The 26,057-nt window shown below is 50.9% G+C and overlaps 1 protein-coding gene across 2 annotated transcripts in view; it reads left to right on the top strand.

Annotated features, from left to right (window-relative positions):
• The window catches only part of JADE2 (jade family PHD finger 2), a 69,680-nt gene extending 52,234 nt beyond the window's left edge, over nucleotides 1–17,446 (top strand). The window contains exons 8-11 of one of the 2 annotated variants that reach the window (XM_027643241.1): nucleotides 2,348–2,809; nucleotides 7,333–7,450; nucleotides 11,366–11,494; nucleotides 12,848–17,446. In XM_027643241.1, the coding sequence (XP_027499042.1) occupies nucleotides 2,348–2,809; nucleotides 7,333–7,450; nucleotides 11,366–11,494; nucleotides 12,848–13,719 (1,581 nt within the window). In that variant the 3' untranslated portion in view covers nucleotides 13,720–17,446. The remainder of the gene's footprint in view (nucleotides 1–2,347; nucleotides 2,810–7,332; nucleotides 7,451–11,365; nucleotides 11,495–12,847) is intronic. The other variant, XM_027643242.1, reaches the window with a different exon arrangement.
• Nucleotides 17,447–26,057: the final 8,611 nt, after the last annotated feature.

Raw genomic sequence — 26,057 nt, 5'->3', positions numbered from 1 at the left:
GGATGGATTTGCCTGGATAAGCAATATGCTGAAATCCTCGAATGGGAGGTGCTGTAAGATAGCGAAGCACGATCAATAACGAAGCCAGTTTTTGAGCCTGGTTTATTCTGGGTGGCAGATCCCTCCCTGCCATCACGAGTGGCTTCATTCCAGCGCCGTTCTGGGATGGATCAATATGTTTTTATTGTTAGTTTATCCAAGGTCCTTCAGTAACTGTGGTCGACCAGGTACCTTTCTTTGTTGCCCTGTCAGCTGAGCTGCCTAATTATTTTCTGTTTGCATTTTGGGCACGGTTTCTGATGAGTGCTGCTTGCCATCTGTCACAGGAGAGGTCCAGGACGGATGTCACTGGATTTGCTTTATTCCTAAGGTGGAGTGATGGCCATTCCTGTTAGCAGGACATTGTCCTGGCAGAAGACACGGCCCTGTTGTTAATGCTGTTTTTAGCACTGGTGGCAGAAACAGGAGGGAAGGGACATCACTCTGTGTGCTTTTAAAGCCAGTGGGTGATATACTGACTGCCCTGAGTAAATCTGGAAGCTGCAAGTCAGGCTGGGCTCCCTCTGTCCCTCCCTCGATGCCAAAAATAAATACTGGAGAATGGAGCCAGTGCTTTAGCCATGTGGGAGGCTGTGACAGGGCTTGTCCCATGGGATGGGCAGGGTGGCAGGGCAGGCCCCTGCTGCCTGCTGTGGTGATGGGTGCCCCAGGCTGGCATGGGGAGCACCAGTGGGTCCCTCACAATGGGGAGGAACCATTGCACCCGCAGCATAGCAGAGGGAGCTGAGCTTTGCATGTTATCAGCTATTTTTGTGAACAATTTCAAACTGAAGTTAGGACCAAATGGCCATATTTAAGAGGGTGTCAGAGTTCATAATCCAGTTGTGTGTGATGCCTGCAGGAGTTAGTGCTCAGCATCACTGCCTGGAGCCGTGCTGGTACAACCAGAGCTGCATCCAGCTCTTCCCACTGGTCTTGGAGGCTTTGGAACAGGGCCTGGAGAGCCCTGGAAGTGGAGGACTTGGACAATGCTTGCCTGTCCTTTTCTTGGCCCTGGCAGCTGCATGAGCACCAGCAGATTCATTAAAAAAAACCAAAGGAAAATATCTAAAAGCGGCAATGTCAAAAGTTCACACCTAGATGCCTGAGCAGGATTCAGGGCTGATGGATGGGGTGGAGATTAAAAGCTGTAAAACTTCTGCTCCTCAATTACTGCCAGAATGTATTTAGTTTTCTCTTTGAGAATTAAGGTGCAGTAAAACTGAGTGGTTTGTCATCGACATCCAGGAAATTTCACGTGCCTCCACCTGGTCCTTCAGGCCACAAGTGCATCTTCATCCTCCACAAGAACAATTCTTCTGTTAACTCCTAAATGGTGCCTACGGTTAATAGCCCACTTAAAATGTCTCATTATTGCAGTTTAACTGGTCATTAGCAGCTGGAATAGACTGATTTCTTATGGGTTATGGTTGAAATAATTACCTGACACTCTGAGCCATTAAAAAACAGTTAATGAGTAGAGGGGGAGAAGGTGCTGAGGTGGACACGGGCTCAGTGCTGGCTGGTGGGGGTTCCTCTGTAGGACACCAGACTGAGATTTGTTGCCTGTGGGATCCAAAGTGTTTTAAGCCTGAGGTAAGTTTGGGAAATGGTTAAAAAATTAATCTGATACAAGTTTGATGACATTCTAGCCACATGTTTTGCTCTGGTTGCCTTTTTTTTTTTTCCTTTATTTTTTTAAATGGAGCTCGTTAGAGTGTATAATTTCCAGAGGAGGAAGGCTTTTGGGAGCATTGGCTGCTGCTTAGATCCCATATTCACAAGCAAACTTTGCCATGTTCTCTGTGCTTCCAATAAAAATGGCATATTGGCTTTAGATGTGGTAACAGAGGGGAGTAGATTAAGGGTGAAATAAAGATGAACATTTCTCCATCAGGAGAAACAAGTTGACATTCTTGGAGCATCCTGTAGGCCGGTGCTGTTCTTTGGCTTTTGACATGTCCTGTTGGGAGAAGCATTGGAAGCTCCTGGTTGTGGTGGGTGGGAGATGAGCAGGGCCTGTCACAGGGAAGGATTAAAGAAGGTAAGGTGGGAAGGTGCCCAGTGATACCTTTTGAACCCGGGGGTTCTGCTTGAGTTTCTGGTGTTGGGCTTTCAGGTGTCCCCGGCTGGGGCAGTACCAGTGTTCCTCCATGGGAGTGTGTGTCGTGGAGCACCCATCCCTGGGACAGGTGTCACTCAGGTGGCTCTGCTGGGCTCGTGGGAAGCACCTTCTGCCTGCTGTGTTGGTCGGTGTCCCCCTGCCCTGGTACCTTGCCTGGCCCTGAGCCCTGTCCCTGTCCCGCAGTGCTCCATGCCCGCCTGCGTCACCGCGTTCCACGTCACCTGCGCCTTCGACCACAACCTGGACATGCGGACGATCCTGGCAGACAACGACGAGGTGAAGTTCAAGTCCTTCTGCCTCGAGCACAGCACCGGTGCCACCAAACTGCCCGAGGAGGCGCGGACAGAGCCCGACCAAGCCCAGCTGGACTTGGAGAAGGTGACGCTGCGGAAGCAGAAGCTCCAGCAGCTGGAGGAGGACTTCTATGAACTCGTGAAGCCTTCGGAGGTGGCGGAGAACCTCGACTTGAGCGAATCGCTGGTGGATTTTGTCTACCAGTACTGGAAGCTAAAGAGGAAAGCAAATTCCAACAAACCGCTGCTGACACCAAAAACGGATGAAGTGGACAACTTGGCTCAGCAAGAGCAGGATGTTCTCTACCGACGCTTAAAGCTCTTCATGCACCTCAGGCAAGACCTGGAGAGGGTGAGTACAGCCTTTCCTTCAGTCGTGTACCCCACATGCTCCACCAGGGCTGCTCTAGTGTGTGCTGGGACTGTAGACAGCACAAGCCCCGTTCCCCCCAGCTCAGTCTGACCCCCTTGAAAGTTGTCCCCTTCCGTCTTCATTCAGAAACGTAACAGTGCTCAGTGTGTGTACATCACCCCTGCCAAAACACTGACACTGATGGAGTAAGTTAGTGTTGGTCTCTGCTGGGGGTTCAGAAGAACAAATGTGTGCAGGGAGAGTGCCTCAGCTGGGCTGGGTGGGTGGGAGGCAGATGATGCTGCAGTTTATGTCCACTATGTCTAAATAGTCTGAAAGCTAAAAATTACCTTGTGTTGCCTCTCAGATGTTTTCCAGCAGCAAGGCACAGGAACATGTCATTATTTACTTCCATTAAACATCCAAGACGTGTGAAAGGCAGGAGTGAGAGCAGGGCCAGTGGGACTGGGCATTCCCTGCCCTGCCGCAGCCGAAAGTGGGTCGGCTCCTCAGGGAGCTGCTGGCAGAGGCAGAGCAATGCCAGAGGATGCAGACAGAGCATGCAGGCACCTGCAGGTCCCCGTGGTGCAGGGCATCCTTGAATCCTCCCATCCACAGGGGAAGGGAGCAGCTTTTTGGGTGAGGGCATTGGTGGAGCAGCAGGGCTCAGGTGGTGCCAGAGCTCCCCGGGCTGGGCTGGGTGCTGCACCCTGCTGCTCTCTGTGCATTTTGCTGTCGTGGCTGCACCACTGTCAGCCCCGAAATCACAACCACTTCCACCAGATTAATTGCTGAAGACACCCAAAATGATGTGATGCCCCCCCAGGCTGCTTGTGTGGAGGGCAGAGGCAGGGATGGGGCAGAGGCAGGCTGGAAGGACTGGCAGCGAAGGTGAGAGGCAGTGAGGGGAAGAAGCACAGGGGAAAAAGCACACACAGAACCTGGAGAGGGGACAGGTACAGTGGTGGTGCTGCTGGGGAGCACAGGGGCATAGCACAGGGGAGCAGTGGGACAGGGACAGGCAGGGCAAGGGTGCTCAGCCTGGCATGCAGAGCCCAATCTCCCTCTCCTCCTCTGCTTAAGACCCAAGCCCTGCCTGGTCCCCCCTCTCCTCCTTCTGTCAGAGGGGTGAATCCGTGGCCCTTGCTCAGGTCCCTGTCTGACTGCCCACTCAGGGTGCAAAAGCCATGGGAGGGCCCAGGAGGTCTCTGGGAGCAAGGAAGGAGGAAAGCAGGAAAGCAGCATTGCTTTGACTCAGTGAGTGTGGTGCTGTGGTTCCCTGAGCAGAGGGCTGTGGGTGCTGCAGCTCCCTAGGAGGTGAAGGTGGGTTAGGGATGCTACCCCTGCATGTCCCTGAACCCTCTCTCCAAGCTGCTGAGGGTCTGTGGCAGAGTTTAACCTGTGGGTGGGAAGGTGGTGTGGGTGGGCACTGCATTCATGTCCAGGTGGGGTTTCAGCTCTGGACCAGCCTGTTCCTTCCTGCACCCACCTCCCAGGTGCATCCTGGAGCCAGAGAGCCTTCTCCCGTGTAAAAGCAATTGGATTTGAAGCTATTAATCTCTCTTCTGTGATCCTGTCTGCCTTCATCCCTGTGGTCATTACTGCCATCACTCTGGCACTCTGCCCCTCCTTTGTTCCTGCATTTACCCCGTCACGTTCCCCTCTCTGTGTGGGGCTGCCACCATTAGTTGGTCTCCATCACCAGGCTATGGCAACAGGCTGCAGCTGCCCATCCGAGGGTGACAAGTTCAACTCACTTTTCCCCCCTCATCTGCTCCATATTGTAAGTCTAAACCAGGCTGCTCTGCCTCCCACTGCTTCCCCTTGTTCCCAGCTTGGCTTTCCCAGCTGCAGTGAACCACTGTGCACCCCTGGGTACCGCGCTTTGCTCACAGCGGCTTCTCTTTGATTTCTTTGTGTCAAAACTCGGTGTTTTACCAGATTTCCCATTTTCCAGAGTTGCCTCCAGGCTCTGTGGGGTGTGCCCATCGGCGTTCAGCCTCTGCTTAGCAACTCCCTGCCAGGTTTCGCTGCGTGGCCGTGGAAGAGTCGTTTGTTTGTTCTACTTCCAAGAGTGGAACAGTAAACACCAGCTGGATCAAAGTCCAGTGCTCATATGGGTGATATAGGTTTTAATCCAGTTGTTTCCAGTGCATCCCAGGTGTCTGATCCTGCCTGGCAGTGCCAGTCACAGCCACCCTGCTTCACATCAGATTGGGATCAGAGACAAGCAGCCTGGAGGGGTGACTTTCAGAGGGTGTCCGTGGGGCATCAAGTTGGATTTTAGTGTTTTCAGCAATTCATCTGGAAATGGGTGTGATATCAGGGCTGATAGTGGTCTCTGGATCCAGGAGTTGGGGAGGCAGAAGCAGCAGAGCAGATGACATGGGGACATCCAGGGTGATGGTGTTTCCCTCTGCCATTTTTTAACCCCTGTTGTTTCTGCACTTCACAGTGTCAGGAAATTTAACCTCTATTGCCTGGGAATCCTAATACATTCCCCTTGTTTTCTTTTTGGCCTTTTTTTAACACTCTTTCCCTTTTTTTAAAGCTTTTTCCCAAGGGCTGAGTGTTTAAATTAACTTAAACAAAAAGCTGTAGTTTCCAGGCTTTCACACCAGCATCTAAGCTTGGCTTGGGGAAGCAGCACTGGGTGGTGTTGAGCTGTGTAAGTGTGGGTAAATACCAGCAGTCTCTAAGCAAAGCTAAAGTAATGTTTTCTTCCAGGAATATCAAATCATAGAGAAGAGATACCGCCAAACACTTGGAGATTCAGGTTGCCAGAGGCAGTTGTTTTCTTCATAAAGAAATTTTAGTTTGATGTTTTCTCCAATCCAGAATGAAAAAAAGATATAACAGAGTAAAATACACTACAAAGCTCACTGCCTTGTATTTACAGCTAGGGGATTCAACAGCAACAACAAAAAAAGAACAGCTTTTTCTCCTGTATCCCTGAGCATTCCCAGATGGTAAGAGCAGTGTCATTAGAGGACAACTGCAATCATCCTTTTGCCCTCATATCCTTTGGTGGCAGATACCAGGTAGGCATGGACAGTGTCACTGTGAGAGGCACAAAGCCTCCTGACCACATAGGGACAGTCCCCCAAGCCTGACAATACTCTCCAGAGAGGGGTTTGGAGACTAGAGGGGGGAGGAATTGAAGACATCAGCATCACACAGGAGTGTGGACGTGTCCACACACATTCCTGTCCGTGAATCCCACGCCTCCATTCAGGCCACCTCCTCCTTACCTTATTACAGGCAGCTTTGCTCTCTCAGAGCATCAGAAAGCTGAGTAAATGCTGTCAAATCCTGTTAGCTGCCATTAGCATTTCTGTTCTGCAGCCAAACGCCTCCACTTCCTCCCGGAGCCTCGGTGCCCGCCGCAGCCGTGGTGCCAGAGCCTGGCTCTGCAGCCACCCATGCTCAGGGCTGGCAAAAGCGTGGCACTGAGACTCATCAGGAGGCAGGTGCCAGCAGGTATCAGCAGCAGCTCTGTCATCTTTTGCTGCTGGGGTGTTTTTATCAGCACCCCTGTGTGATAAGCAGGGTTTAGCCACCACTGCGTGTGAGCAGTTGCACCTTGTGCTTTGCTGTTTGTGTTTAGAGCTTCAGGTAATCATAGAACGGGTTGGTTTGGGTTGGAAGGGACCTTAAAGGTCACCTGGTTCCAACCCCAGCACCGTGGTTAATGAAATTCCTTGGGCTGGGACAAAATGCAGCAGGGATTTGCAGGTAGATGTGGAGCAAGGGTGAGTAACCAAATAGAGGGGCCAGATTTGAGGTCGGGAGCTGCACTGGCTGCTGACCTGGGCCAGCATCACTGGGGTATCTATTTTGCTGTGTTTTCTGTGCTTTGCCCTGGTACCTGCTTTAGGGCATCAGACATCTGTAAGGCTTTCAGTGTCCTTAGCCTGATATGGACACCTCCATCCCAGCTCTCCCCCTTCCCTGCACTGGCTGTGGGAAGAGAGTCTCTCCCTCCCTGCAGAAGGATCAATTTGTGGGTGAGAACTGGTGTGTTGACTCAAGGTACCAAGGTACTTCTCAGCATTTGGCATTTTTTGGTGCAGGTGATGTGACAGGGATGTGCATGATGCAGCTGCTGGGTGGGCTCAGCACAGTGCTCAGGGGCTTGGAGCTGGACCTCCAGAACTGTGTTATAATGGTCCTTCTACAGCATCTTCCTTCTGAGACTTCCCAGTGTCCGTGCTGGAGAAGCCAGCCAGCCTTCCTTGCCCCCATTGAGGTCTTGGCTGTTGGAGCCAGAACAGAGAGGTTTAGGCTGGGAATCATTCACCACGTGCTTTTTCCCATATGTATTCCACAGTTGGGATCACTGCTAGTCCTGGCTCACCCAAAGGGCCCTGCTGGGAGTTCTGGTGGAAACAAATGATGGTGAGGTGAAGAGGACCCAATCCCAGGGAGTGGGGATTTCCCTGGGCAGCAGAAGCAGCAACACCACTTGAGGGGACCTGTTTTGACCCTGCCTAAACCAGACCCTGTTTCTTGTGTTTCTGTAGGTAAGAAATCTCTGTTACATGGTGACGAGACGGGAGAAAATGAAACACACCATCTGTAAACTGCAGGAGCAGATCTTCCATCTCCAGATGAAGCTTATTGAGAAGGATCTTTACCCAGGTCAGTACTGCTTCCCAGAGCTTGGTCTTGCAGCCACTGTCCCTACCATCCTCTGAAGCCAAAGTAGGGTGCCCAAGCCCCCCACCCCAAGGAAGTCAGAGATGCCCCCTCCCCTGATGTATTATTTTGGAACACATGGTTCCTGTGTTGACTCCGAAATACAAAAATAAGGCCAGACCCTGGATGACCAGTGAGCTGGAGCTCCTGTTTTCACAGACCCCTCTTGATCCTCCTCTCCCTGGGAATCAGTCAGAAGGACCAAGCATTTGCTTAGGTGAGGCAGTGTTTGGTGCCTTTTGTGGAGCTGGAGCTGTCTGGGAGGAGATGGTAAATCCTGGGCACAGGGCTGATCCGTGGCAGCTGGTTCCCTGGCCCGGTGGCAGCCCCGCTTCGGGCTCTCCACATTTTCCTTTGGCTCTGTCAGGAATCAAGGGTTAAGCTGCTGGTGGGGGGTCTGTTGCTCCAGGAGACCAGCTCCTTCAGCTCTGGAGGGCTGCAGCTCTCTGCTCCACGTACCCATTAGTGGAGATCATGCTGCTGCATGCAAAGCCTCTGGCAGCTTTTATTGAGCAACTGAAATAAAGTTGATTTCCTTTTGTCCTACTTTTTTTTCCTTTTGCACAAGCAGTGCCGGAGCCCACAGCTCCTGCTCCCTCCTCCTTCTCCTCCTTTCCCTTCGGTGGCAGGGCAGAGCAGACCCCATGGCTGCAGAACAGTTTTTCCAGCAGCAGCATCTGGCGCTTTGGCAGCCGCTTCCGACGGTTGTTGTGTTTGTGGCTTTGGAGTTGTGTTTGAAACCATCACATGGTTGGGGTTGCTTCAGGAACCGTCTGGGCTGAGCTTTCCTTGACAAAAGTCTCCTTTCACTGAAGTTTTGGAGGCTGAGGGATGTGTATATTGAGATGTCTGTGACTCAGGCCCGTGTGAATTCCTCTGGATGGCCAAAGCCAGGCAGCGATGGGGGCAGGGGTGGCTGGACCCCAGGGTTTCTCCAGGGAGATGTGGGACCTGTAAATCCTGGTCCCTGTGACACTGTGTGTTGCTCTACATCCTCACTGAGCCAGCCTGAACACACACAGAATGGTGTTCCCAGCTGTTCCCACCAACTGCATTGCACATCCATTCCCTGTCTTCCGGGATGTTTGTGCTGGGTGGTGCTCCCAGCAGTGATGTGCTGGCTGGGGTGGTGAGGTGGGAGATCAAGCTCAGGAATACAGATAGAAGACAAGAGGAACAAGCTCAGGTCCTGAAGGCAGGTGCCATGCACTGTGCTCCTGAGTTCTCTGGCCTTCAGGGGGATCTCAGGGGACCTCGGGATGCTTTTCAGTTCAGCTGGTTGAACCCAGTTCATCATTTGCAGCTCTCAGAAGGAGACAGGTGCAGGGTAGTGTGCCAGGAAGGGTTTTTGAGCTTACCTCCCTTGCAGACAAGGTGTTACATAGCTGGAAATGCCCCTGGGGACCTGTGTTGCCCAAAATACCTTGGGCAGTCTGACCACCAGTGCATGCCTGACCCTCTCTCTGATGCAGTGATGGGGTAGGAGCTGACAAATCCTCCCAGGGAGAGCTGAGCCAGGGCCTTGCCAGTGGAGTGTAGATGCCAATCAATGATGGGGAGCTGTATTGGGGCTCTTCTGATGGTGTTTCAGGGTTGTCTGCACTGCCCAGTGCCAGTGCTGTGCAATTACCTTTCCCCAAAATGTTACGTGTAGTTGAGGGAAAGCACGACTGCTGTTCCCATGATGTTTGTTCTGCCCAAAGGTGAGTGATCAGAGACAAACCCCCAGTTGAGAGTGTGGCCCAGCTGGGAATTGGTGTTCAGGCATTACTTCAGACCCTGGGATGCAGATGCTCTTCTCTCCTGCCCCACCTGGCCAGTGTTTGCCCATTCATTTTCCACTGAACCCACTGGGATGAGCTGCTTGTCTCTCCTGGGATGGACTTTTTGGTTGAGCCTGAGCAGGGACTGACTGCTCCCTCCGGCACCCACGTCCCAGGAGTCACTGCTGCCAGAGAAAGGGGCCCAGCTGGTGGGATTTGGTCCTGGAATCTCCAGGAGGTTTGGGCATCTGGATCCTTCCTGTGCCAGGGGGACATCAAGGACCTGAATGCCTTTTGTCATCAGTCTGTGGAGTCTCCTGAGCTTGGGAGGAGTTCCCTTGCCAGGTGATGGTACCTGGAGCTGCAGATACTCAGCACCCAGTGGGACCAAAGCTTTGGATAACTCACTGCTGAATCTTCCAGCATCACAAAGCACTTACTGGTGTGGAAGCAGTGGATGGTTCCATCCCTCCCCACAGCTCCCAACAGGGCTGTTCTCTATATCTGGGGTTCCTTGGAGAAAGGAAGAAGTCTCAGTTATTCCAGCCGGATGAGGCCAGTTTTTAACTGCTGTTACAGTAGCCATCGACCGAGATCTGTTGGGGTTGTTCCAAAGATGGTTTTGGCACAAAGGTTTTTTTGGACTGGCTCCCACACAAAACTCAGAACAGGAGGGGTTTATTTTTCCCGCTGTCAAATGATCATTTAAGCAGGAGATTCTTAATAAAATCAGTGAGAACTGCCCGTGTAAAATGAACCCTCCTCTCCTCCCTGTATTTTTCTTGCACGGAGTGAAAAGTAAACACTGTCTGGCTTTGAAACACGGCTACTATTTTGACAGGTTCCTCTTCAGAAAGTGCTGCTCAGGTTTCTCTTCAGCCCCGTTGTGCTGTCTAAACAAAGTTAAGATTTTGATTTTGTAAGGGAACTGAAAAATGTGTCTGCCTTCCTCCCGTTACTTGGCAGGAATGCGGCAAATACCAGATTTGCCTTTGCTTTTCTTTCTTCCTGCGAGTCCTTGGGTCAGGAGGGGTTCCTGGCTTGGCAACCCCAGGACTGTAAATCCTCTGTTAATCCAGACTCAGGCAGGTGCAATGCAGATTCCCTCCCCAGCTCACCCAGTACATTTCCACTGGCACAGCAAGGGCAGAGCTGGGGTTACTCCCTCTGACCCATCCACTCCTTGGTCTCTCTGCCAGGTCTGTTGAGGATTTGCTGCTGGCTGACACAATAAACCGATTTCTTTCTTTAAATCATTGCTCAGCCTGTGGGCCAGCCTCTGAAAAACTGCCTGTCTCACCTCCATTTCCATCAGCCACCCACATTTTGGTTTAAGGGCAATATCCTTCCCCCTCTGAAAATTAATAGAACTCTTAGCATGGACTTCTGAGGGACATTGGCCTAATGGAGTAAGTAAAAACTGTTTTAAGTATTTTACTTGGCAGTGCAGGTTGTATTTTTATAGGGCATTTGTCCTGTTTACCCAGGAGGAATAAATCCAGTAGGGCTTCAAAGCCATTTAGGAAATGCTAATTTGTAGGTGAATGTCTGCGTAGCTAAGAGTTTGCTCCCTGCCTTTCCGTGGGCAATCCTGGTCATCTTTCCTGCTCCATGTACTTACATCATTTTGGGTTTTTTATCACCCCTACACATTTTGAGTGTGAGCAGCTGCTGTTGCTGAAAGGTCAAATCGAATCAAGATCAGCCTCCTGGCAGGTGTCCAAGCAGGATTTGGGGTTACTCCTTTGTGAGTCCTCACCCCAAAGCCCTGGTCCAGGGGGGCACCTTGGTGGCTGCAGGGTCTCCAGCGAGTCCCCTGCCTTCAGTGGGGCTGCTCCTGTGGCCTTGCCAAGCTCCTCTCCAAGGCCCAAACCTCTTTTTTGTATAACCTACAGGATTCAGATTTTCTTAAAATACAGAGACCATAGCCTACAGCTCTCCAAAAAGTGGCTGTTGTTCCCCCTTTGTGTTGGAGTTGCTTGCAGGTCTGCTCCAGGTCTCCACTGTGGGGTGTCCCCAGGGGAACTTGTTCACCACAGCATCCCTGGTGCCTCGTCTCACACAGCCTTTTCCTTTTTTTCCTAAAAAATGCCAGAACAAACTGGGAAGAGGACAAAGGGTAAGAAAAGTGACCCAAGAAGGAAAGGAAGAGATGGTAGAAAAAATAGTCCTGAGAAGACAGAGAAAAGGAAATCAGTCAACGAAACTGTATTGGGACAACTGGGTAAGTCTGATTTTATGGGCATGGAGCTGACCCGTGCCACTGGAGACTCCCTGTTTTGGGGAGCAGGGTTTAAGAGTCCCAGCCCCTGATCCCTCCTGCACGTACACGGTGGAGTTACACCTTCCATCTCTCCTTTGTAGAACTCAACCTGAATTATCTAGGTCCTGTGAGAGAGACTGGGACTGAAATACAGTCCCGTAGCCCCAGGATTGGGAGAATGTGTTACAAAACCTGTGGTGTGCTGCTGGAGCGTGATTTCGCTTTCAGGGGATAAAATCAGACTTACCCAGCCCGTGGTAGGGCTGCTCCCCCATGTCCTCTGTGCTGTACAGCAATGGTGAGCACAGCACATGGGCTGGGAGTTCTCATGGCATGTACTGCCCCTGGTCAGGTGCCAGGGTGGGGTGTTGTCTCCTCCAAAAGGACCACGGTAAAGTGCAGGAGGTGCAGGGTCACATCCCATCGTTGCTCACAGGTGAGGGTGATGCAAAGCTGTCACCACAAGCAGCAGACATTGTGGACGTGACTCACCCTGCCCGTGCCGCTGCTCTTTCCCTCTCTGTTGCCAGAGTGACTGCTTCAAAGGAAATCCAAAATCAAACCTCATTTTTCCTGCATCTGTAAAACCAGCTCTGATGTTGAACCCGTGGGTTTCTGTTTCTGGGATTAAAATGCTTGTGCCTGTGCAGGTGTGTGCCTTTGCTAATTAGACCCAGCCCAGCCCACAGTGCTCACTCTTGCTCTCAGAGATCATTATTAGGACGTTTTTCAGCTTTTTCCATTCCAGTCTTAATCTCTGCTCCTCTTCTTCAGCCTCCTCACCTCTCAAGATGTTCTCAGACCTGCCTCCCATGCAGATTTAGCACCAATCCCATCACCACACTGGCTGCCTGGCTCTGGTGCTGGCCCACATGGTGGCCTAGTGGCAGCTGCTCCCTGGGGAACCTATCACCCCTTACGTGGGCACAAATCCTGCTCTGTCACCAAATTTTTCAGCATATGCTTGGATTGTTTGTCTGCCACCTTTGCATGGGGATGTATTTGCCCCCTTGCTGGGATGGGTCGTTGCTTGATGTCTTTGCTGAAGAAAGATGCTTGATTTGGATTCAGGGAGGTTCATGGAGTGTGGCATGTGAAGGACAACTCAGGTTGTTGTGCTGTGATCTCAGTGAACCCCAAATTCAGCATCAGTGCTGGAGTAAACCCTCCTCTGTCCTGATGTTGTGTGTTAGAGTTGACCTTTTGAGTGTTTCTCCGGTGCCGGGGAGTTTCGGTGAAGTTGGTGGTGGTGGTGGAGGACAACGTGCCTGTTCCTGGCTTCTGAGGCAAATCTTCCATACTTGTTTTTTCCAGGCTTGTCAACCTCCTTCCCCATCGACGGGACCTTCTTCAACAGCTGGTTGGCACAGTCGGTGCAGATCACGGCGGAGAACATGGCCATGAGCGAGTGGTCCCTCAACAACGCCCACCACGAGGACAGCACCCCCGGCCTCTCCGAGGAGCTCCTCCAGGACGAGGAGACCTTGCTGAGCTTCATGATGGACCATTCCCTCAGGTCCCCGTTCAGGCAGAGCGAGGCCACAAAGAAAGTGAAAAGCAGAACGAGAACGAACACTAAGAAAAAGCTGCCGCGGAGCAGCCCCCCCGCTGTGGGTGGGGGCCACCCGGAGGGCTCGGAGCCCTGGACTACCAACGCCAGCAACTTGTTGGATGATCCTGCCAAGCCCTTCGCTCTGGATTCCAGGCCGAGCAAGTCGGAGAAAGGGGCGGCGAAGCTTCCCACCGACCGCAAAGGGACGGGCGAGGCCAAAAGGGCGGCCAAGAAGGGCTCTCTCCAGAAAGCCAGCGAGCCTCACGCCCCTGCCGGGACACGGGGCTGCGTCAGCAAGGAGGAGGAGGAGGAGGAAGAGGAGGAGGAGACGCCGCGCTGCGCTCAGCCCGAGCCCAGCCCCGCGGCCAAAGTGCCTGACTCCGTAGGTAGCCCCAAAACCATCGTGCGGTTCAAATTACCAAAGGAGAGCCGGGGGGCGCGGCGCTCGCAGCCCCCCAAGCCCGAGGGCGCCGGCGGAGCTCCCCTGCGTCGCTTCGACGCCGACACGGACGGATACTTCTCCGACGCCGAGATGAGCGACTCGGACGGGGAGTCCCGCGGCGGCCGGGCACAGCGGGGCCAGCTGGACGCGGCCGGCGAGGACATCGTCAGGATGAGCATCCTGGCGTCCTAACTCCTCCCACCGCGCCGGCTCCACGAGGCCTCAACCCAGTTCCAACTGCCATGTCCGATTTCTGCCTGGTATCACGGCGAGGGGGGTTTTTAATATGTGTATATAGTTGGAAGTTCGGCACTGTTGTCTTTCTCTTCTCGATACGCCTGAGATACAGCTTCAGCTTCACCGACATCGATGACTGTGACAGCAGCGGTCCCTCCCCGGCTCCCTGCCAGACCCCACTCCCCAGGAACGCGAGCCGGCGCCCGGCAGGACCGATGCCGAGGGTGCCCGGAGGGTGGAGGGTGCCGGTACCCGTGCTTTCTGCAGGGATGACAGTTCAATTAACGGGCATTATTTAATGAGGGGCAGGTTCCTGCCCGGGACGGTTGCCCTCAGAGCAGGGAGCGAGCAGAGGGTCCGGCAGTGACCAGCTGTGGGAGGGGAAATTCCCGCCCGTGTGTGCGGAGACGAGGAAGCAAAATAAGCGATACTAAAATAATTAATGACTAAAGCACAAAAAGCTTGTTGGAGGAAAACGCTTGGGGTGGAAGAGAGCAATGTTACATTTCTATTTTTAGGAAAAAAAAACCCCTCGGTCATTATTTTTCCCCTCACCTTTCCATCTGGTCGGGATCCGTCCAGGGGCCAGGATGCAAAATTTCCCCCCCCATCCCTGCCCCCCCCATTGAAGTCGTTAGAAAAGCTGAAGTGATTTACTCAGATGAATGGATCAGCTGGCAGGAAGCTGGAAAATGGAAACGTGGGGCAGGGTGGAGGAGAAAAGCATCCTTTAAAACCACCGTGGGGAGTCAGGGTTGGTGTAACCTGGGAAGTTGAGCGATTTTTTTCTGCCCGTGCTTCTCTGTGATGCTGCCGTGGTCCCACCATGCCGGGCTGGCGCGTTTGAAATCCCCTTTGCACACCAAAACGATGGCCCCGAGGCCAAACGTGCCATCACCGAGGGGAAATGGCAACCCTTGGCATCACCATTGTGTTTTCCTACAAAACGCTACAGTGGAAATGGTGAATTTATTCCTCTCCATCCTTTGGGGTTTGTTTTTTTTTTTTTTTTATTCCTTAAATCCTGGTTACAAGCTGTTGACTCGTTGTGGAGGGGTGATTCACAGAAGCTGACATTATAAATATTACAATAATTTAATGCATAAAATGTCCCCAATAAGCCTTAAATGTTGTTTAAAAGCCCATGTTACCTATAAGTCAGGCGAATTTCCATGTTTGCACTTAATTGCACCATTACTTCGGTTTTGGCTTCAAAGGTCACAGTTAAGTCATGCTACGTGTTTTATTGGAGTGACCCCAGTGTGAGCTCAGGGAACAAAAAAAAAAAAAAAAAGGAATTCACTGAAACTTTTGTTGTTGTTGTTTTTTAAAAATAAAAAATGTTAAAAAATAAAAAAAAAAAAAATCACAAATAAAACCAACCCAAACCTGGGACACTTCTGCAACCGGTTAAACCCATCACTAAACAAAAAAAACCTTGCAATTGTCAAACCGATCAGTCAAAGAATTTTGTGGATGCCAAAGAAATATTTTGACAGTCAAGCAGCACAGCCAGAAACCGGAAACTTGTCACTATGAAAAAAAAATTGGAAGTTATTTAGCAACCAAGGACTAAAGACACACTCATACCACACTGCTGCGGCGTTAGGTTCCAAGCTTGCTCCGAGGGATGCTGCTGCTCCGAGACCGCATCCTGCCGTTTTGGTTTCCGATGCTTTTTGCTCATTTCACTGTGAGCTTTCTTTTTGAAACTCTGAGACTCTTTTTCGATTGATGTTTTAGAGTAGATCATCTTTATCAGCCTTCCAAAAGTCCTTATTATTGGTAAAATTTGCAGCACAGATCAGCGCTGACAGCCCAGCTGATCCCGGGCACGGCGAGCGGCGGCGGCGGCGGCTCCGGGTGGGATGCCCAGCCCTGCCTGAGCCCAACACTCACCCGGCTGAGACTGACCGTGCCTGGGGAGGAATCTTCCTCAGATGGGAAAAATGTGACACAAGTTATTAGTGGGGGGGCAGGGGGGAAAGGAAAACAAAACAAAAAAAAACCACATCAAAAAACCAACAAAACGGGAACCACCTTTGTTATAAATTAGCATAATCCACTGAGGTTGGAAATGAAAATCTGCTCATTAATTAAGGCTCAGTGTGTTCAGATAATGTTAAATACAGTAAATAGGACTTAGTTTATCTTATCAGGCTTGCTAGCTTTAGCTCCAGTATCCTAGTATAAGAGTCATAACAATAATCAATATGCTGCCTTTTAATGAATCTTGCTTCCGTGTGCTTCACTCAATTATGGTTAAAAAAAAGCAATCCACAAATTTCGCTGTACACAGCTCCATTCATCAGCTTCTGCACTACTTGTCTTCTCAGTACAGGAAAGCAAAAAGGGGGACACTTTAAAGAACAACCAACCCTGCACCACCAGCACCAGGCAATAAACCGGTTTGAGAGACTCCCAGAACATCAGGCATCGTGTTTTGCCATCAGGAGATGGCATTTAGGTGGGGAAAGCTGAGGGGGCTGCTGGGGCACAGGGAGAAGAATGGGATGGTGGGAATAGAGAGGAAGGAAGGGGTTCTGGTGAGCCATGGGGCTGAGTGAGGGCTGGACCGTGGCAGGAGGGCTGTGGCCACCCCGGAGCATCCCCTACCTGGTGCGTCCTCAGAGCAGGGGAGTCTGGTGTTCTGGAGAGAAAATGCACAAGGAAAATATTTTTGATGTTAATGTAAATGTATTTTGAAACGAATAGAAAGAAGAAGAAAAAAAAAAGGTTTATTTTAGTAGAGAAATGTTGTCTTTTAAGATGTATAAACTGCAGGAATCGACATTTGCACTGTAAGAGCACCTGTTTCCTTGGAGAAGCAGCAGCTGTTGAGGTGAGGATGCACAAGGCATCATGCCCTGATCACAGCCCCACACCAGCCCCAGCCCCGATGGCTGTGGGAGTTTCCCAAGGGCAGCTCCCATTCCACGCTCCCATTTTCCCCACACCCATCTTACAGTTATTTTTCTTTCCTGTATTTTTTTTTTTTTTTTTGCTTGCACCTGTTTGATGGGGTTAGGATGCCTGCTGTCCCACGGAGCCCGCCCCGAAGGGGGATACAGAACAGAGCTGGGAGGGATGCAGGATGCAGGAGGATGCTGCTGCAGGGCAGGGCGTGAGGTTTGGTTGTTCTTTAAAGAAATTCCCCCCCAGTTTGCACCATTCCACATCCAAAACAACCCACTTCACATCAGTTACAGGAAACGATATGAATGTCGCAGGAGGAGAAACCCTTCTGTTTTCTTTGTTTCAAAGAACGTGATGTGCCATTTGTTAATACAAAAGAGAAATATTGAAAATATATTGAAAAGAGCAATTTTAAATTATTTTTGGCTTATGTTGCAATATTTATTTTCTTGTATTAGAAATTCCTTTGTAGAGAAAAAATGTATTTTTCATTGATGCAAAAACCTATTTCTCCTTTTTGTACATTTTCCATGTTAGTTAATCCTTAAAGCAATATAATGTTATCAAACTCGTTCTGTGTGAGACTGTATTATGCATGCTATTTGTGTTGCCTTGGAATAGCTCTGTCTGCCATTATTTTCATCCTGTTTAGATACAGTGTATGCTTTAATACACATTGGGACCATGGCCCATTGCTTATGAAAAACCCCTTTGCATTCCTCAATGTGTTGGCAAATGCAGTCAATAAAGCAGTGTTTTCTGTGTACCTCGTGTTGTTGGAGTGAGCAGTCACACAGAGCAAACTCACCCAGGGACAGGAGAGCCCATGGAGCATCCCAGGGATGCAGCTCTGTGGGGATGCAGGGCTGGGTCAGCCCTGCTGGTGCAGCCACTCTGCCTGTGAATAGCAAATTCCTGAACTTCTGTTGCACTTCCATTTACGTTTCCATCTCCAGACCTCAGCCAGCCCGTGGAAAACGCAGTTGGAGACATTTGTCACAGCTGGAAGGGCAAGCCCAAGCAGGAGGATGTTCAGTCCCCCGTGCCCGAGAGTTTCTGTAATTCAAGGTAACCACCTTGCTTCTGGAGATTTAAGTCTCGTTTTGCAGATTTGGAGCCAAACCCTCAGGGGAAGCTCTGCTGTGAGCTGGGCTGCTCAGAGGAACAGCTTCTTGCACCAGGAGTTGGTGTAGCAGGCAGGGAAAAACGCTGCTAGATTTGCTATTCGTGGGAGCAAAGGCAAGCTGTGAAATCCAAATTACTCCAGCAATGTGTTGCTGTTTGTCAGACACTCCTCGTTCTCCTGCTGATACCAACCAGCAACCTGATCTGGTGGGTGGCATCCCTGCCCATGGAAGGGGATTGGAAATAAATATCTCTGGGGTCCCTTCCAATCTAAACCATTCTGTGGTTCTGCTGGTGTGGGCTGTGGTTGCTGGGCCCGACCCTCCACCAGTGGAGCGTGATGGGAGCACAGGACTCATCACAGAGCTTTAAAAACTTGAATGGGATCCACATCTTCCCGTGAATACTTGGCTGGCTTGGAGGCCACAGGCAAGGGTGCAGCCTTGTTTCAGCAAATACTGGAGTCATCAAAGAATGGTTCTTTTTTTCTGCCTTCTTGGCATTTCCTGGCACATTTTTCTTCTGTAAAATTGACCACGTGTCCAAGCTGCTGAAGTAAAATGAGCTGTTCAATAAACATACTTGGTGCAATTTATTAGCAAAGTGATTAATCAGGGAAATCAGTGCCTGGTGAAGACAGCACAAAACCCCTCAATCTGAGATGGCTTTTCTGGGTGTTGAGGGGAAGAAGAGGGGGAAATTCACCTTAAACTGTCATGGGCTTGCATGTCACTCTTAAAGGAAAAGGCAAAGAAGCAGTTTGTTGCAAATGAAGGATTTTATTACTGGGCTGTGTTATTGCTCACGGCTCTCCAGGCACCCCAGTGATGAACTCAAACTCCTGGCTGGTCCCCAAAACCCCACAGTTCAGGCACAATGCCCACAGCAGAGTGCATGAACCCGCCTGTCCAAAGCCAGTTCAAGAGTTGTCTTCTGTAATAAGTTTTTCACCTGTTTTAGGCAGGGAGATATTAATAGAGTTCAATTCCATAAAGCAGGGAGCGAGGCCAGCCTGCCTGTCATGGCTTAACCCCAACCAGCAACCCCTTCCCAACTCCCAGAATGTCTGAGGGGATGATGCTCAGCCCAGACACACCTTGGAGATCTGATGCTTGTCCTTACAAAGTGGCAAGGATTTTGTCTTCAAAATATTTGAGGTTAATGGAAGAGGTTGCCAAATTCCTGGGAAGGTACATCCCTGCCTCTGGCACCTTAGATCAGAGATGTCTGGGATGGTCTGGCTGGATTTATCATGGGCAGGGATGGACAGACCTGGGGCACCAGTGCTCCACCAGCAGCACCACATCATCCTTCTCCTACAGCTCAGCCTGAGAAATGATTCCCCAACAAAGGTAGAAAAAGCCCTTCTTAGTAATAATCTATATTTATAGGCACTTGGAGCACATAGGGTTTCCCTACGTTGCTCCCTTGGGGTTTTCCTGTAGTATCCTCATCACAGGTGGTGCTGAGTGCCTCGATCTGGAGTGAGCAGCCAAAGAATCATTTCAATTTAATTGCAAAATAAATGTTAAGCTAGCCCCTATATGTTTTGCATAAGGATTGGAAGTGCCACCATAAATACTAATGGAGCAAATACACCCTAGTGTCAGTAAATCATCAGCAATGGATGTGGAAAGGAATTAATTTCCCTTCAGCTTATCCTGAAAGAATTGCAGTAAGACCTTGTTTTATTGTGTTTGATTAAGTGCTGGTGGTATAACATAATTTCCCCTAACCATTAAAACCACTGGTGTTGCACTTCTGCATAAATGCCTCTAATGTGATGAGAGCATATTTAATATTTACTCTTCCAAAGTTAATACATTTAGGGGAGACATTTTGTGCGCTAAAAATAGTTCCTTGGCCTTGGATTTCCATGTAGGGCTGAGAAATGATGTGTCTGCTGTGATTGCAACAGATGAATAATAAGAAAAAAAAAACCTCTAAAGAAAGAAACAAACCTATGACTAACCCACAAAACAAGGGAAAAATCCCACTGCAGCCAATGCCCACCCTGGCTGATCCAGAGGGTTTCACAAGTGCTATCTCTGCTTTGATGTCTTGCCCATCCCAAAATCCACTTGACAAACTCATTCCCTGTTCATTTGCTGCACAAGTTAAAAATAGACCCGTGGAGGGTCTAACCAGGCACTTTTTTTCATGGAAGATTTATCCAGGTACCTTTTTTCATGGAGGTTTATCCTGGGGATGGGATGGGACTGGCATTACTTGCAGGCAGCTCTTTCTTCTCCTCTGATGGCCCCACATGGATGTCCAGATCCACCACGGAGTCCTGGTGGGGAAGTGCTCAGCCCCCAGCCAAGTTTTGGGGGCACAGGGGTGCCACAGCTTTGCCTGTATCCATCCCTCATCCACGAGAGGGTTCTTTGGGCACAAATCCTGGACCTTGCCTGCCATGGGGTATAAATCATGCAAACAGCAAACAGTTTATATGGGAATCAGGAGGTAAGAGGAATGTAGCTCCCTTCCAAAATCAGGACTCTGGTGCTGGGGGTGTTGTTTGGGTTGTGGGTGCCCTGAGAAACGAGCCCTGGGGGTGTCTGTGAGCTCTGCTGGTGTGTGCAGTGGTGGGATGGAGTTTCCCATAGTGGTGGGATTTTGGCATTTCCCTAAACCTTGGGATGGTGTTTCCCAGCTAAACCCACTCTGCTGCACATCAGATGCAGTGTTTTCCCTCAGGAGTAGCTGCTGTACATTCAGATGTAATAAAGATTAAAATAATTGACTGCCTGTGCTTGTATTTAAAGTGGTGCTTCATAATGCTGACACTGAGCAGGAGGAGAAAATGCAGAGGTTAAAACAGTGCTGTTACACTGGGTCATTAGCAGCCCTGCAATGAGCTCTGGAGGGTCAGATCGATGAAAGGGAGTTTTTCCTGGGAGACAGGCAGATCAAAAAGCAAAATAACAGAGCTGCAGCCATAACTCCCGGGAAAATGATTCTCAGGAGGGAGATGCTGTGTTTGTTCAGGACCCTGCTGCTGTTAGAGCAGGACACCAGCCAGACATGTGGGAATGGACCTGCTGTGTGCTCTGCCTCCATCCAAGCATCTCCCTGTGCAGGCTGGAATGCAGCACCCTGCAAGAGAGAAAATTCCCTGCAGAAGACAAGGTATCACAACCCCTTCCAAGAATGCTCAGCTAAAAATAGGTGTTTGTTGTATGGGATACCACAAATAACACTCACAGTGCACAGAGGGACCGGCAGGCGGGGGATGAATTCCTGCCCTTAGTTAGAAAGCAGGATCAATAAAGCCCTTCTAAAAGAGGGAAATCAGCAATTTTTGCAGCTCCAGCTTTAAATTTAGTAAGTCTGGGGGATAAAGCACAGCAGCAAGGATGTTCTTGTGCCCTGCATTCCCAAAACCAGCTTTAGTCAGGTGCCATGCTGGGGGACACAGGAGTCCAGGGCACCCAGAGAGACCTTCACACAGCCCCCTGAAGGGCTGCTTCTGGAGAGCCATGGGAACAAGGTGCTTCCAATCAGGATTTTAAATCCAACACGCAGAGAGCAGCTCTGGAGCAGCACAGGGCCAAGCAGCATCACTGTGTTGCCAGAGGCAGGCTGGGGACACACATGCCCTGTGCCACGAGCATCACCTGCTTGGCACTAGCTCTTCTCCAGTAGCAAAAGGACTCATGGCTGATTTTTTAGGCTTTCTGAGGCACAGTCCAGCCACAGGGCAGCAGCACATTTATTGGCGTGGCAAGAGCCAGACATGTGCCAAGCCGTGGGGACTCAGGTCACTGCTCTGATCTGAAGCCTGCAAGCATCTCCCCAGTCCTATGTGTGTGCTAGACAACAGCTCTAAAACTGGCTCAGACAAATACAGCAGGAGGAGGAAGGAGTATAAATAGCCAAGCTGCAGGAGCATGGGCTGGGAGCAGTGTGGGCATGGCATGGCACTGGCACAGCCAGAGCCAGGGTGTGCTGAGAGTGGCTGTGCCTCCCCCACACCACCAGCAGCCACAGCCCCTCTCTGCATCCCACCAGCCCACCTGACAGGCATCTGCAGTGTTTTCCATCCCAAGCACTGGAAGAGAGTCAGTGACTGAGGTGTCACTGCTGCCCCTGGCTCAGAGCTGCCTGTTAGAAAACATGAGCTGAGATTTGAAACTTGGTGTAACTCTCTGCTTCCTCATGGGGGAACACAGGATGCCCCTATAATACGACTGCTCATTGCCTTTTTTTTTTATACTTTCATAAAGTCCTTGGCTTACCTGGGGATTCCCACCTCCTGACAATTAAGTGGACAACATCTGCTTGAGCAAACAGAATTACCTTACACTGAGGAATGGGCCAAGGGCAGCACTGCCTGGCAGCCAGAGGAAACGTGCTGGGACCCTCACAGAAATCACATTTCAGCTGATTTTTCAGTCTGAGGGTGGTTGCTGGCTGCAGGAGAGCTGAGATGCCAGGGGCTGGCAGCAGTGAACTTGTCAGGCATTTACAAACTCAGTTTGCCTTTTTGGTTTCTGTATGTATCAATGAGAGGGGTTTGTTGGAAATGAGGGAACCAGGGGAAAGGTTTGCTGGTTGGGGCTGTGTGGGCCTGAAGGGCTGTTCTGATGGGGTAAATAAGAAAGGAATTGGTTCATTGCTGAATGGCTGGAAAGAAACAGGAGTCAATTTGCAGCAGCAAATGAAACATCTCCCAGACTCAGCCCTCAGCTAAATCCAGATGGAATGAGCATCCACAGCCCTCAGAAGGGAAGCAGCAGGAGCAGGGGTCTTGCTGGCAAAACATCCCCATTCCTTCTCTTCACTTTCTGCCTCTTTGCCTTTCCCAGGGGGATGTGTGGGGCTGTGACTGTGTCCCCCTGTAGGGCTGCTCCCCCTGAGGATGCTCCCTCGGGAGCTGGTACAAGTGGAAACCCAGCCACAGGCAGCAGCTTCATTTACATTTTACTCTGAGAGTTTGACTCATCCCTACCTGAAAGTGAGAACTAAACCCTCGGCAGGAGGACGGGTGACACCTGAAACAATGAAACCCAGGGGAGGTTTGAACCCACACGAGGAGCTGGGGGCAGTGGGGAGGCTGTGGAGAGGCTGACACTGGGTCACTGCCTGGAACCTCTGATGGGCACACCTCTGCTCCCAAGCCTGGTTTCCCACAGGTGCTGCAGCCCCTTTTAGGATGCTCTTAGCTCCAATCTGAGCAAGAGGATTGACAGGCTCAGATCCTCCACAGAGGAATGAGTTTTTCATCCTGTGACACCATCAAACATAAACCTAAAGAAAAGCTGTGACTGAAACACTGCTGTCCCCAGCCCAGTCCAGCTCAGCCCTGCTCCTCTCATCACTGGCCCAAGTCCCCCAGCCCACATGCTGGTTTTGCTCCCCCTCCCTGAGTGCCCCACACATCTGAGTCCTGCTGCAGTTCAGTGCACAGTTACGACCCAAATTATCAAGGCAGAGAACATAATAACTCCCTCCTAACTGAGACAAGGAGCCATGGTGCTGCCTGTTCCAGGCAGGGCTCAAGCCCTGCCTTTCTTACTCCCTAGGGCCATCATCTGCTCTCAGCACAGTTTTCGTAGAATCACAGAATGGTTTGGGTTGGAAGGACCTTAAAGCTCATGTATCTCATCCAACCCTCCTGGCATGGGTGGGGACACCTTCCACTAGCCAAGGTTGCTCCAAGCCTCATCCAATCTGGCCTTGGACACTTCCAGGGATGGGACATCCACAGCTTCCCTGGGCAACCTGTGCCAGGACCTCCCCACCCTCACAGGGAAGAATTTCTTTCTAATATCTAATATAAATCTACCCTTCTTCAGCTTAAAGCCATTCCCCCTCTCCCTGTCACTCCATGCCCTTGTCAGAAGTCCCTCTCCAGCCTTCTTGCAGCCCCTTTAGGTACTGGAAGGGTTTTGGCACCTTCACCTGGGGACGGAGAGGAAAGCAGAGGCATCACTTGGCGGCACCGAGAGCATCATCTTCCCCGCGAAACACATGAGTCATCTCCGCAGCACACAGCCGGTGTCAGCCCGAGCCGCAGGATCCCACCCGCTGCCGGGGGGAGCCGCCAAAACGAGCCCCAGACGAGCGCCTTTGGCTTCCCGGCAGCGCCCGGCCCCTTCTGCCTTCCTTCCCCCCCGCCGCCACCTCGGCAGCCCCCGGCTCTGCTCCAGAGGATGCTGCCTTTCTCAAGGCTGGGGGTTTTTTTTTGCGGTCGATCTGGGCCAGCTGGCTGCAGGAACACAAAGCGGGGCTGATCTCCCTCCCTGCCGCAGCTCTCCGGGCAGCCCGTGTTGGGTCTGATGCCGTGCAGAGGGGTTTTGCTCCCCTCCCTGCTGCACGCCCCCCCTGCGCTGGCTGCTGAGCACCTTCCCACCCCAGCAGCGAGGACAGCCACAGGGATGGGGGCAGGGATGAGGACACGGATCCCCAAGGCGTGCCAGGATGCCCAGCACTGTTACAGCACGAGGACCAGCTGCTCCCCTGTGCTCTGTGTGAGCAGTGCTCTATGCTTAATGATGGAAACACTGTGAAGATGTCACCACAATAGTTTTATGACTTCTTGAGTCTAATTTGATGGCAAAGTGTCACTCCAGGCCCACAGGCAGGTGGTTACACTGCAGAACACACCAGACCCACCACTGCTCCTCCAAATGACATGTGCCCATCCTGGTGACTCGCCACCCAGCAAGCTGGTGGGTGAGAGATAGGCTGGACCTGGCAAAATAAATTCATAAATAAATAAAACCTTCATGAAAAAGCAACACTCAGCCTGCCGTGTGTGGCATTTGCCCCAGCCCACTCCAGCTCTCCCAGACCTGCCACCACTGGGAGGGACAGCAGAGGTGACCCAGGGTGACACTTGGCTGTGCATGGAGGAGCAGTTTTGTGGTAGCAGCACGTGGGAATTGCTCTTTCCTGCAGGAATATGAGGCCCCAGCAAGGTCACTGACAAAGGTCCTGATGATGAACACCCCACTTGTGCATGTTCCAGCCTGGGCACTGCTGCCTCCAGGCAGGCATCCCAGTGCCAGGAAAGCATTTTTGGGGAAGTGCAGTGCCACTGGGTTGGTTTGAGCTGCCACGTGGATCACACCGAGTGCCTGCAAAGCAATTTCATCTCCTGGGATGGTCTGGGATCAGCTGAGGAAACTGTCCCACTGCCCATGGTGGTGCTTGCTGTGCTTGTGGAAGGGCAGCTCTGCCACAGCTCCCAGTTTTGGCACGTTCTGTGAGCTCCACAAGAACCACTATTTCAGCAAACAATCCAGCAGAGCACAGGGTGGGGAAATGCTGAAATTCGTGGGCTCTTGTCAGGTACAAACCCTGCCTGGCTGCACAGCAGCTACTTCCCAGGTGGTTAATGCAGGGAAATGGTGAAAATAAATAAAAAGAAGCATTTGCTGTAGAGATGGAGCAGAATTCACCCAGTGGAGGCAGAGCCCCCTGTTTCAGCTGCCCAGGAGCTGCTGCATCCCTGGCTCAGAGACAAAAAGCACTTGGAGATCTTTTTTGGATAAAGGCATGGGCTGCTTAAGCCAGAGGGAAATGGGTGTTTTCAAACAGGGCCTGAACTTCTTCTGGAAGTAATTGCAGGCACTCGGTGTCGGAGCAGCAGGCACAGATGGAGGCTGGGAATAATCCAGCCAGAATAAAAGAGCCCAGCCTGAGCAGGAGGGAGTTCCACTGCATGTGATGCTTAAACTGTAAATGTCCCCCACCCACCTGCAATTCCCCTCTCTGGCTTTCCCAACACAGATCTGAACCCTGATGGGAAATGCCTTTAAAACACAAACATGTCCTAACACCTGTTCTAATGTTTCCTACCCTGCTCCTGCTGAGAGGAAAACAACCAAACCAGGCCCGATGGCACCAACCACAACCAAAAAGCAAACCTGTGGGGAAGCTGTTGGGTTAAAGAGCATCTCCTTATGCAGCTCCCACCTGCAGGCACAGAAACTGCTCAGGCATTACAGCTGAGCATCCCATCAATGCCAGCACCCACATTTACCTGGAACCAAAAAGGTTTTTAGTCCTATAAAAGTATCTTACAGGCATGTCTGTACTGAATAGCTTGAAATATCTATATATGAACATCTATATAAATAGATATCTATAGATAGATAGCTATATAAATATAGTTTTCCACCCATAGATATTCAAGATCTTGAATATCTATAGATGAAAAACTGTATTCCCAGAATTTAAGGTTGAAAAACCCAATTCCACGTGGGAAGAGAGAGAGGTATTGACTGAGTTGGACTCTGTGA

Source organism: Corapipo altera, unplaced genomic scaffold (assembly GCF_003945725.1).
Source record: "Corapipo altera isolate COAL_440 unplaced genomic scaffold, ASM394572v1 75, whole genome shotgun sequence".
NCBI classification, from domain to species: Eukaryota; Metazoa; Chordata; class Aves; order Passeriformes; family Pipridae; genus Corapipo; species Corapipo altera.
Note: the sequence above shows the minus strand (reverse complement) of the source record. Positions and strands in the feature narration are given on the sequence as shown.